General features: G+C 39.5%; 1 protein-coding gene across 1 annotated transcript in view; it reads left to right on the top strand.

Moving 5' to 3' along the window:
- TANGO6 (transport and golgi organization 6 homolog) overlaps positions 1 to 13,307 on the top strand; it is a 144,417-nt gene that overhangs the window by 94,386 nt on the left and 36,724 nt on the right. The window contains exon 16 of the mRNA XM_005881224.2: positions 12,784 to 12,935. Within this exon, the coding sequence (XP_005881286.1) occupies positions 12,784 to 12,935 (152 nt within the window). The remainder of the gene's footprint in view (positions 1 to 12,783; positions 12,936 to 13,307) is intronic.

The raw sequence follows: 13,307 nt of genomic DNA, 5'->3' as shown, positions 1-13,307 counted from the left end.
ATTCATTCTGATAATCTCTTGTGTTTTTGTTGTTGTCGTTGTTAATAATCCTCACCCGAGGATATTTTCCATTGATTTTTAGAGAGTGGAAGGGATGGGGAAAGACAGAGAGACACATCAATTGGTTGCCTCCTGCACACACCCCGACCAGGGCCAGGGAACCTGCAACCAAGGTACATGCCCTTGACTGGAATCGAACCTGGGACCCTTCAGTCCATGGGCCGATGCTCTTTCCACTGAACCAGACCAGCTAGGGCTAATCTGTGTCTTTTAATCCTAGTCTTTTAAATAGTTTAGATGATCTATATTTAATGTAATTTTAATTAGGTTGAGTTTAAATCTACCATCTTGCTATTTGTCTCATCTATTCTTTTTTTAAAATTTATCTTTATTGTTGAAAGTATTGCAGATGTCCCCCTTTTTTTCTCCCTGACACCCCTCCTCCTCCCCACTCTTACCTGCTCCCCAGGCCTTCACTGCACTATTGTCTGTGTCCATGGATTGTGTACATATGCATATAAGTTCTTTGGTTAATCTCTTTCCGTCTTCCCCTTTCCCTCTGAGAATTGTTAGTCTGTTGCATGCTTCCATATCTCTGAATCTGTTTTATTTGTCAGTTCATTTTGTTCATTAGATTCTACATATAAGTGAGGTCATGTGATATTTTTCTCTGACTGGCTTATTTTGCTTAGCATAATAATCTCCAGGTTCCAACATGTTGTCTCAAAGGATAAGAGATCCTTCTTTTTTACAGCTGCATAGTATTCCATTGTGTAAATCAAGCATGTCAAACCCGCCGGCCACAAGTTTGACATGCTTGGTACCACAGCTTTTTTATCCACTCATCTGCCGATGGGCACTCGGGCTATTTCTACATCCTGGCTTAATGCAAGAAACCAAGATCATAAAGAGCCATAAGTGCTATGTTTAGGGATTTGGATTTATATTGACTTTAAATGGAAGCCATTGAAAGATTTTTAAGGAGGAAAGGATTCATCATAATTACATTTTAGCAAAATGACTTTGGCTGCTCTGTTAAGGATGAAAGTGGCACAAGACTAGAAGCAGAGAGACCTGTTAGGATGTTGCTGGGGCAATCTGGATCTGGGCAAGAGATGATGGTGGGTATGGAATGAGGGTTTACATGTGAGAAAGAAGGAAAAAGATGTCTTCAGAAAGAAAGAGAGCATAAAAACAAGACAAAAGTGGGCTGCTCGTGCATAGAGAATTAGGACTTGATCTGTCTCTCTGAACCAAGTTGTTGTGGGTGCCTTGGGAAAGTAAGGCTAGATATAGAGGGATGGGGTATACCACAAAAAGTCTTGATGCTGGGCAGAGAGGAGTTTGGACTTGATGTGATGGGCATTTGGGAATCACTATAGATTCTTAGGAGAGGAAGCAACATGATGAAAGACGTGTAGGAGTGATTGGCTGGAGCATGAAAGATGGATGAAGAAAGGAGCCAGAGAGATAACTAGGAGGCTGTTGTGGTATTCCATGCCACAGAGAGATGAGGGCTTTGATTAGAGGGATGTCTGTGAGAATGGTGAGAAAGTAGATATTATAGGCAGGTCAGAGGGGGGAAAAAGAGACTGTCATCTTTTTTTGTACATTTAGAGATGGTGATAGAGTTATAATCCACCCAGGAACTGTTACTCTCATAGAATTGTTGAGAGGCTGAAATGAAGTAATATATATTAAATCACAAATATTTGAGTGTCATTATAGAGATATATTTACCACTATATTAACTCCTGTAGTGGGGTTTCCAGATACCAAAGTAGAGAGATGGAATTATCCAGAGTGGCAACCAGTGGGCAGGTAAATAAGAATTTGACATAAAGCCTTAATCTTGGAATATATTTTACCTTTCTCTATCAGAGAGAGATACATACTATGACCCTGGAGTAATAACCTCCTAAGTTTTGAGCTTGACTCACATTTAATAACTATGGACAAGTTACATAACCTCTCTGTTACTTATCTGTAAAATAGGCATAATTACAATAACTACCTGATTGGGTTATTATGAAATTAAAAAGATAATATATGTTAAGTGTTCAGAACCAGTAGCTCTCATAGTAAGGGGTGAACAAGTATTGGTTGCTATTATTTTCCTGTTGGTATTTTTTTTTTAATTCTTTATTGTTGAAAGTATTACATATGTCTCCTTTTTCCCCCATTGACCTCTCCCCGCCCACTCCTGCCCCCCAGCACAGGCCTTCACCCCCCTACTGTCCTGTTGGTATGCGTCTGCCCCCTGGTGGTCAGTGCATGTCATAGCGTCCAGTCAACTGGTCGTTCGGTTGCTTAGGCTTTTATATATATATATTTATTTATTTATTTTTTAACAGCACCTCACTGCTTGCTTTTTAAGGGTGTTTCTTTGGAAGTTGCTCATCTTTCCAGATCATCCTTAAGTCCTCTTTCCCCCAAATCAAGCATTGTATCCTACATTTAAATAGCAGAAATCTTACCTTTTATAATTAGATCTCTCTTTGAGTAGATATTGCATTTCTTTTCTGAATATCACCAGCTGTAAGAATCATTAATTCAGGAGATACAAGATGACATTGGCAAAGGATCCTTTCTTTAAAAATTACAACATAATTATATTTGAATGTTTCAGTGTTTTAATGTTGCTGTTACTTTTATTTTCAGTGTCTTCATATTTTTGTCTTCTCATTTCACTCCCCTATTCCAATTTAGAGTAAAATTAAAACATTAATTTTGGAACTTTAGTGCGTATGTGAAAAGACACAGTACCATGAAGCATCTGATTTTCTCTCTCTCTCTTTTTTTTTTTTTACAAGTTTTGAAATACAGCTGGCATTTATTTTAACTTATGGACCTGCAAGTCAGTAAACCAACATCCTAACTGAAATATAATTCCTTAGAAAGAAATCCTAACTTAATTTTCCTTTTGCTGGACCTGATATAATGGAGATTGATTTCATAGCACTTGAGAGATGTTGTGTTACTGATTTAAACATGAAGTTGTATTCTCAGGCCAAAAGCTTCTTGATTTATGTTTGTCAATATTATGAGGCCAACTAACTCTTGAGCATGCTTTAACGAGTTTGAACATTTATGTAGTGAATTAAATTAATTAAGTCACTGAAATGGTTTTACTACTTTCATCATTACAAAATTGTAAAGAGAGTCTCCTTCATTGAAAATATCTACTTTTTTTCTTTCATCTTTTTTTTTAGGGGGCGGGGAATACTTTTTAATGGTTTTTTTCTTTACAAATACACCGGAGACTCATGCAGTGCTGCCAGCATGGATGCAATCCTGGGCCACAAATCTACACACTCCTTTGCAACTGGTCCTCTGGTGGCAGAACCTTTCGTCTTCCCTTTATTGTTTACTGTGACCCCAGCATTATCTTCAAAATTAAGAAACGTGCCATCTTTTCTCTGGTGAGACTTTCATTGTCGAATTGGATGTCCCTTCTTTCTGAGCTCTGGTTTGCCTTTTTTAATTGTGACCATCACCATGTCACCCACACCAGCAGCAGGAAGTCTGTTCAGGCATCCCTTGATCCCTTTTGCAGAGATGATAAACAGATTTTTGGCTCCTGTGTTGTCAGCACAGTTGATCATGGCTCCTACTGGAAGACCCTAAGACCCATCACATCCTTGCTTAGACATCTTGAACACTGGAAAGGGAACGTTTTCTTTCATCTTTTAAAATAACTTGCCATAAACCTGGAATTTTTTTTTTCCTTGTGATCACATTTCTGGGCTTTATTTTGTTAATTCTACCCTTCAAGAAAATTCCATCCTGTTTCTGAAGTGTTACTGTCTCAAGCACACTTTTCAGGAGAACTGATCTGTTTGTCCTGTCAGTAACACCTTCGGGTAGAGTCAGTTATTGCAGATTTTCCTTGTAGGGTAACTTTGTGTAAACTGGAAAGTTTATACGTTGATTAAACCAATTTTCAAGTTCAATGAGCTGTTGAGATGGGATGAGTAACCTAGTTAATGCATCACTATAGAGGCCTTGACATCTCCTGTTTCAAACTGTTGGTTTCTGTTACTTTAGTTCTTGGAGTTGCCAAAAATGCTTTGTTGCCACAAAGCATTTCCTATACATTGTTTTGCTTTGTCCAGAGATATTTATCTATAGTTCTTATTTGTGCATCACTCTGTGATTTGAAGACACTGAAAGAAAACTTTTGCAAGTTAAAGTGTAAAACAGGGACTCTACACCTTTCAGTGCCCCTCACTGTATCTCTTCTTCGCCCCTCCCATTTAAAATTTCCCTCTACGGGTCCTTACTCAGGCTTGACCATCACTAGAAAGTAATCAAATTTCAGAATTATCTCACCCTCAGATCTTTCTCGTTCCTTCCCAGCTTGTAAAAAGGAGAGAGCAGGTATATTAATATTGACGAAGGGGTTGATGGCAGCCTCCTATTGTGCTGTCCTTCTTAGGATGACTTTGCTTTTCTAATTGGAGGCTATTTAGTCCAAAGAAATAAAATTCTAATGATTAAATAGACTCTGAGGCAATACAGTTCGCTAATAGAAGAAATATTTGGAGGCAAGAATGTCTCTCTCTGGCTCTTTAAAACATACCTGGTAGGCCCAGCCAGTGTGGCTCAGTGGTTGAGCATCGACCCATGAACCAAGAGGTCACTTGTTCGATTCCAGGTCAGGGCACAGGCCCAGGTTGCGGGCTCAATTTCCAGTAGGGGGTGTGCAGGAGGCAGCCCATTGATGATATTTCTCTCTCGATGTTTCTCTCTCTCTAAAATCAATAAAAACATATTTTTAAAAAAACGTACCTGGTAGATCTCTTGTACTAACAATAGTCCTACTAACAAGTTTGCTTTTGTTTAATAACTTGTCCCACAGCGATCTTCCCATGGTTACATGTACACCTCAGTCTTTCTATATACAATTTGCATCTCAATCATCCCTGCTTATGTGGTCTGTATGATGAAGTACAATGAAACCACAACCAGGAAAGGAAGTACTAAGAGTCCCTGAAATTTTTTCTAACCTTCTCATAGCTCAGGGTCAACTCTTGGTTACATTGCTGTAAAAAGGATAACAGTATGAATGTAAAACCAAAACCATTAGCAGATCACCATTAGCCTTAGGGAGAAAAGTGGGTCCTGACATGTAGGCAGCAGTAGGGGGAAATCTATCCAGAGACTACCCAGCATTCTTGCCCAGTGACTACTGCGACCTGCCTCCTGGCAAGCCCCATCAAGACCAGAAGATGGCTTTGGCTCCAGCACTCTGCAGTGCCCTAATATGTGCATCTAGGATGGGGGTTTAGCAGCTTTCAGTAGACCCTTATCACTCATCTCCTGCTGTTAGGAAATCGGAAGTGTTCAGCTCTTCCCACTTTGAAAATGGTAAAGAAGAGGGGAATCTTTTTGTTCTCTTCCAGCTAGAATTACAGGATTTCAGCCTTTAAACAAGATAATTAAATAACAATTCCGGTGCTTGCCCATGGGCCAGAGAAACTTACTCCCATTATGCCCTATTGCTCACACACTTTTTCAGACATGACACTGGCTTCTTTTCCACCCATGCCTTGTAAGGTTAAACAGAGAAAGACCATGAAATACCAGAGATGTGAGGGAGTCAATTGGCCACTTTTACATCCTTTGTTTTAGAATGGAAGTTCCTGCTGACCTTAATGCACAGCCAAGTAAGTGTCCCGGTGGCAGTAGAAAGAGCCCTCTGCCTGGGAGATAAAATTCTGGTCTTGAGAGCATGTCTTTCTGTCAATAGCTGTGTGACTTGGGATTGGCCCCTTTTAAATTTTACTTTCTTATTTATAAAACAGAATTAATATTTTTTTCTACCTACCTTAAATTCTTGTGAGGCTCAAATAAGGTAATAGGTACACAGATGCTTTGCAGATAAAGAGGCTTATAAATGCACATAGCATTGCTTTATTGCACAGCATTTTATGTCTGGGCTGTACTGTAGCTGCATATTTTATCTTAACTAAAACCCGTCCCCTGTTCATGAAGGGCTGTGTAGAGAAGGGAAACCAAAATCAGAAAAGAGATGATTTCCCCAGAGCTACAGGGGAAATTCAAAGCTGAAAAGTAATTGTTAATAGATCATAATTTACCTATGAATATTTTAATGATGAATTTCACCAGAAATTAATTGCATTTAATTATTAAATTCTCTACATGGCTTTTGGAGAAGAAATCCTGCCTGTCAGGATCTGCCATCTCAATCCCATTTCTTTCTGACCTCAGCAGAAATCATAATCTCTGTTGACTCTGGTCCACACGTGTGACAGTAGGTTGTATGCATGAAACATTAAAGGAACCAGTCATTCTCCTCCTGGATTTCTTTCAGTAGTGAAGTAGAATTCTAGAGCAAATGAATAGATGTAAGCAAGGACATAAAAGGGTACACGAACAGAGGTAGGTCTGTATTTCATCTTCTATTTTCTCATCGGCTGATCAGTGGGGATATTTCTGAGGGCATGTGGCTCTCCATGTTACCCCTAGGAATCTCTTCACTTCAGTTCATCTCATCGGCTGATCAGTGGGGATATTTCTGTGAGGGCATGTGGCTCTCCATGTTACCCCTAGGAATCTCTTCACTTCAGTTCAAAAATAAATGGGAATCCAAGATGGGAGGGAAAGTAGTTCCTCTGGAGCCCTTTTTTAAATGATTTAGTGAAGTCAAGTGTGTATTGTATTTTCATTTAATCTTTTTCCATCTTTGCTCTTTTTTTCTCCCCCAAATATCTAATATCAAAACAGAAAGTACCGCCTTTGAGAGAGGAAGAGCATACCTGGACTGGTTAGATTACAGAGGGGATTTAACACTGTAATTGAGATCTCTCTCCATCTCCACTTGAGTCTGATCTGTAAGAGGAAATGAAATCAATAGCAAAAGATATTTAGATTCACAAAGGTTTTCTAAATATTGGCAGAAAGTCTTAACTATCCTTGGGTTCATGTTTGTCAAACATGGTTTGGCACAGACTTTTGATAAATGGGATATTGGACTAAACCTATGTGTAAGGACCTCTGAGTCTAAATCTTCAATATTTTTTTATTTGTTTAAGAGACTTCTATATTACACTAATATGTTGTTATGGTGTGTGGTGTTTTTTTTGAAAACTGAATCAATGGAAGTTAATTTAGAGGATTTTTTTAAAAAAATGTTACCCATTAAACTATCAGCTCTAAGGTAATAAGGACTGCAATTTCTTTGCACCATTTTTACCAACAAATAAGGAAGCATAGAGCTGGCAGAAGTATTGCCATTCCCAAAGCAGAGGGAAAGCTCCGAGTTCTGCTTTCTTGAGATATAATTCATATACCATACAATTCACCCATTTATAATGTGCAATTAATATCTTTTTTTGTATGTTCACAGATGTGCAGCCATCACCAAAATCAATTTTAGGACATTTTTATCACACCTAAAGAAACCTTATACTCATTACCAGTCAGACAATCACTGATCTACCTTTTTCTCTTTAAGGATTTGCTTATTTTGGACATTTCTTATAAGTGAAATTATACAACATTTTCCAGCACATAAAAAATGATCTAGCCAACCATGAAAGGACATGGAGAAACCTTAAATGCATATTATGAAATGAAAGAAACCAATCTGAAAACTCTACATGCAATATATTCCCAACTATAGTTGGCAACATATATAGTTGGAGTTTGAATTTCATGGGTCCACAGATTTTTTTCTCTAAATTCGGTAATTTTATTATGTGTTAATCAACTGTTTATGTTATTGGTAAGGCTTCTGGTCAACAGTAAACAGTTGGGGGGAACCCTTGCTCCTAACCCCCACATTGTTCACAGGTCAACTGTATATGACATTCTGGAAAAGTCAAAACTGTGGAGACAGTAAGATAAGTGGTTGCCAGGGGTGAGCCGGGAGGGAGGAATGAATAGGCAGAGCACAGAGCATTTTTAGGGCAGTGGTTAGAGTGTCGGCCTGTGCACTGAAGGGTCGTGGGTTTGAATCCTGGTTAAGGGTACAAGGGTATGGTTGGGGCACATGCCAGAGGCAACCAGTTAATGTGTCTTGCTTCTCTCTCTCTCTCTCTCTCTCTCTCTCCCCCCCCCCTTTATCCTTCCCTTCCGCTCTCTCTAAAAAAAAAAAAAAAAAAAAGGCAATGGAAAAAATGTCCTCAGGTGAGGATTAACAAAAAATAAATAAAAAATTTTCAGCTCTCTCTTTCACTATGCATTGATTTTTTTCACCTTCCTAAGCAACTCATTTTTATCAGATTTGTTCAAACAAATCTAGATCCTTCACTTTTCTTTGAACACACAGCGGTTTGCTTCTCAGGAAGGTTAATTATTGCTGACATCCTGACAAGAATATGAAGATGCAAATCGCCAGGTGTTGTCATTGCACAAAGTAGAAGTCACTGATGCTGAACTAAGTCAAACCCCTCTGACTAGCAGCTACTTGAGTAAGTTTCTGAAAGTGAGCTTGGATTTACTGTGTGCATGTCCCTGAAGCTGTTTAGAAATCCTGAGGAAAAGATGGTGGTTTCCCTAACTTCAGTTCCATGGATATCTCTTAGTCACATGTTGTAGCCTGTGGTGATTACTTTCTGAAAATGGAGGTGAGGGAATTCAGAAATCAATAACATTTTTTGTTAAAGCCATATAATATGCATGTTCTTAAGGCGACAACTCAACAGGATGATAATGAATGTTTGCCCTTGTCAGGGATCAAGTGTCTGCCATCTTTCAGACAAAAAGTGAATTAGGATCTTGGAATCTTGTGGTTCAAATAAATTAACTGAAACAATAATACCATTTCATCTGGATAAAGAAAGATACAAAAAAAAAAAGGTAAAGAAAATACCCCCCTTAAACACACACACACCACAAACCAAAACCAAGAGTGGATGGGATAATTGAGATTTGATTGCTTAATCAGAAACTAAGGAATATTTGTGGGTGTTCTGGAGCTGTGGTTTTAGTTCATAATGAACTAGGTTAGTCAATAGTTGCGAAATATACTCAGCATATAGCTCTCTTCACATGAGCTACTACTGTATATAGTTACCTTTTTATAATAGGTTGGCAAATGGGAAAGTCATATATATATATAATTTGATTTATGCTGTATAACAGACTATTATCCCAATTAAATGGTAATTAGAAGAAAAAATTATTGGGTTTATGTTTTTCTGTTTATGTTAGTTATAAAATTGACTTTTGAAGCCTTTTAAAAAACATATACTGTCTTAAATTCCTTTGTTTTAGCTAATCTGTCTTTTCAGACTTTGTACTGTACTGATAGACATAGAAGTACTCTATAATTTTAAAGAATATTCCAATTTTTGTATTATATCAGTGAAATGCTTTTAGCTGAAGGTACAGAAATTTCCAACTCAACTGACTTAAACAATAGGGAATAAATCATTGCACATAACAAAAAGTCCAGAACCAGTGAATTCTTTGACTCCATGACATCATTCAAGACCCAAATCTTTTCGCCTTTCTGCTCTGCCAGCCTCAGATTTTTTGCCTTATTCTCTGGTCTCTCATGGTTTCAAGTTGGCTGCAGCAACTCTAAGGTGTCACATATTTAACATAGCCAGAGGGAAAACGGTTTCTTAGGGTCTTCTGGCAGGTTTTTCTTCACGCCTCGTTGTCCAGACTGGGTCACCTGCCCATAAATAAACCATTTAAGGCAAGGGGGGCTATGTCCACCATGATGCACTTAGACCAGTGATGGCGAAACTATGACACACATTGCTGAGGTGACACGCGAACTCATTTCGAACTCATTTTTTTTGGTTGATTTTTCTTTGTTAAATGGCATTTAAATATATAAAATAAATATCAAAAATATAAGTCTTTGTTTTACTCTGGTTGCAAATATCAAAAAATTTCTATATGTGACACGGCACCAGAGTTAAGTTAGGGTTTTTCAAAATGCTGACACGCCGAGCTCAAAAGGTTCACCATCACTGACTTAGACCAATGAAGACCGTAGCCTGAATCACATGGGTGGTGGTTAGGGCTCCAGGGAAAGGTGGATATTTCGACATAAAAATTAGAGTGCTATTTGCAAGGAAGAATGGGAAAATGCCAATGAGATGTACACAACAAAATTTGACATATAGGGTTGTCCTAAGCTCAAATTAAAAATCCTTGCCCTAACCGGTTTGGCTCAGTGGATAGAGCGTCAACCTGTGGACTAAAGGGTCCCAGGTTCGATTCCCGGTCAAGGGCATGAACCTGGGTTGCAGGTTCTATCATCTTTCTCTCTCTCTCTCTCTTTTTTTAATATACTTTATTGATTTTTTACAGAGAGGAAGGGAGAGGGATAGAGAGTTAGAAACATCAATGAGAGAGAAACATCGATCAGCTGCCTCCTGCACACTCCCTACTGGGGATATGCCCGCAACCAAGGTACATGCCCTTGACCGGAATCAAACCTGGGACCCTTGAGTCTGCAGGCTGACACTCTATCCACTGAGCCAAACCAGTTAGGGCGATCTTTCTCTCTCTTGCCTTCTCTCCCTTCCTTACACACTCTTTAAAAAAAAAAAATCAAAAGAAAAAATATCCTTGGGTGAGGATTAACAACAACAAAAACACCCCAAAAAACCTTTATGTAGGATATTTAAATTCTGTGCCTGTGTCAAGTTGCAGTCCTGGAAGCTTTATTCTCTCACTACATGCATTCAGTTTGTTCTGCATAGAAACCTGGTCAGGGCTGACCTCCAACCTGGAGACTAGGGTCCAGTGCAGTCTTAAGAAACAGGGAGGGTGGCATAGTAAGAGGCTAGCAGAGCCCCCAGGAAATGGAAGCAGAGCTGTAAATCCCCAAGGAACAGGTTTGAGCAGAGGTGTCACAAATTTAGGCTGTGTGTGTGAGGTCCAAGGGAGATTAGGTTGCACCGAACATGATGTCAGGGCTCTTTGAGAAATGCAGAGTGGATTCAGCGAGTGTTCCAGACCAATACCTGCAAAACCAGGTTGCAAGTGGGCCCAGAGCCAGGGGACTGGGCACGGTGCAGGGCTCTTGTGATGCTGACCTTCCCACTGGCTCCTTTGGTTCTCAGTGCACTTGGGGATGGTGTTGGTAGAGCATGCAGTTAATGGATGCTCATTTGGAAAGTAGTAACAAAGCTCAGGCGGGGCAGGAATTACATAAATGGAACATTAAATTGTGGTTTTGTTTATGTGATGTATGCTCTTTTCTTTTATGGTGGGTCAGTATAAGAAATAGTCATATGGCCCTAACTGGTTTGGCTCAGTGGATAGAGCATCGGCCTGCGGAATCAAGGGTCCTAGGTTCGATTCCGGTCAAGGGCATGTACCTTGGTTGTGGACACATCCCCAGTACGGGGTGTGCAGGAGGCAGCTGAAGGATGTTTCTCTCTCATCGATGTTTCTGGCTCTCTATCCCTCTCCCTTCCTCTCTGTAAAAAAAAAAATCAATAAAATATATTTAAAAAAAAAAGAAATAGTCATATGATTTCTACATTGAATATAAAACTTTTGTTGTCCATTCTGCTCTTCACTTTTCTCCCAGTTCTCATGTGACTTGTTCCTTCAGGTCTTCGCCTCTGAGAGCTTTTCCCTGAGCCCTCACCCCTGGCTCTCAACCCCCCTCCCCAACCCCCACCTTCCTTTTTTTTTGTCATAGCCCTTATTGATGCTGGAAGATTTATTTACTGTATCGTCTTTCTTCCCCACTAGAAGTAGGCTGCAGGAAGATGGGGACTTCGCTCTCGTGTTCATGCTATATTATCTCCAGTACCAAGAACGTACTTTTTCCTATACATTTGTATGTTTAATATACATATTTAAATTTGTAACTTTTGTCGTTAATAGTGAGAGAAGTTGTGTGTGTGTGCACGCATTTTTACATACATAAATGGAATGATGTTGGTTCTGTTAGTTTCTTTTGCTTAACAGTTTCTTAAGGAGACCTTTCCATATTAGTGTATATATTTCTGTCATGTAACTTTTTTTTGTTAGTCCTCACCTGAGGATATTTTTTTCATTGATTTTTAGAGAGAATGGAAAGGAGGGAAGCCACACACACACACACAAACACACATAGACTGAGAAACAGCCACGTGAGAGAGACACATCAATTGGCTGCCTCCCACACACACCCCGACCAGGGGCGGGGAACGAACCCGCAACCCAGGTACCTGCCCCTGACCTATCAAATCCAAGACCCTGTGGTGCAAGGGCCTATGCTCTAACCACTGAGACCCACCGGCCAGAGCAAAGTTCCCTCTTTCCTATTCTGAAAACAGACTATGGCCAAAGTCATCATTGATTCGGTTTCTGCGATATATGTTGATGTTAACTGGGCAGGATGAGTCTATGATGACAGCATGTAGTATATTAGGAACTGGGAGCATTTGAGAGAAATTACTTCTCATCTTTTTCTTAAATTGTATGGAAAGTACATTGTGTTCCTGATCTTAAGGGAAAACAAACAGACATCCTCTTCCTCCCCTTTCAAGTGATTGAGATAAGTGAAATTATGCTCTCTAAGCAAACCTCTGCTTGACTCTAGGATGGTATTCACAGTCCATCAAAACCGTTCTTGTCAAGGTCAACAATGACCTCATTGTTACTCAATCTGATGGTCAATTATTAGTCTTTTTCTGCCTAACAGTGAATGTTCTTCCAAAGCATGTTTTAAATAGTTATACAAATACTTTAAAAGTATAAAACACCATAAAATGTACCACCATGATGTCATTATTCCTTCTTTGATAAGCTGACTATGTGCTTTAGAAGATTTTTATTTCTTCCCTTTTTCTATAGGGGATATGGTCTCAAAGTACCGAGAACCTTTGATCCACACCTTCCTGAGAGGAGTGAGAGACCCAGATAGCGCTCACAGGGCCAGCAGCTTATCCAACCTTGGAGAATTGTGCCAGAGGCTGGACTTTCTGCTGGGCTCCGTGGTTCATGAGGTACTGCATGTTGATTCTTCTCTAAAGCTTTTTTTCATTTGGACCTATGAATATGTTGGGATTGGCAGTCACAAGACCTGTGTTCTTTTTCCAGGTCAGGTAAGTCATTTAACCTCCCTCGTCCTCACTAGTATGACACATATATTAAAAGTGATGCCCCGCCGGTGTGGTTCAGTGGTTGAGCATCAACCTAGGAACCAGAAGGTCACGGTTCGATTCCTGGTCAGGGCACATGCCTGGATTGCAGGCTCAATCCCCAGTAGGGAGCATGCAGGAGGCAGCTGATCGATGATTCTCTCTCATCATTGATGTTTCTGTCTCTCCCTCTCCCTTTCTGTCTTTGAAATCAATAAAAAAACACATATTAAATAT

Source organism: Myotis brandtii, unplaced genomic scaffold, assembly GCF_000412655.1.
Source record: "Myotis brandtii unplaced genomic scaffold, ASM41265v1 scaffold670, whole genome shotgun sequence".
In the NCBI taxonomy this organism is placed as follows: domain Eukaryota; kingdom Metazoa; phylum Chordata; class Mammalia; order Chiroptera; family Vespertilionidae; genus Myotis; species Myotis brandtii.
The sequence above is the reverse complement of the archived record's forward strand: the minus strand, read 5'-3'. Positions and strand labels throughout refer to the sequence as shown.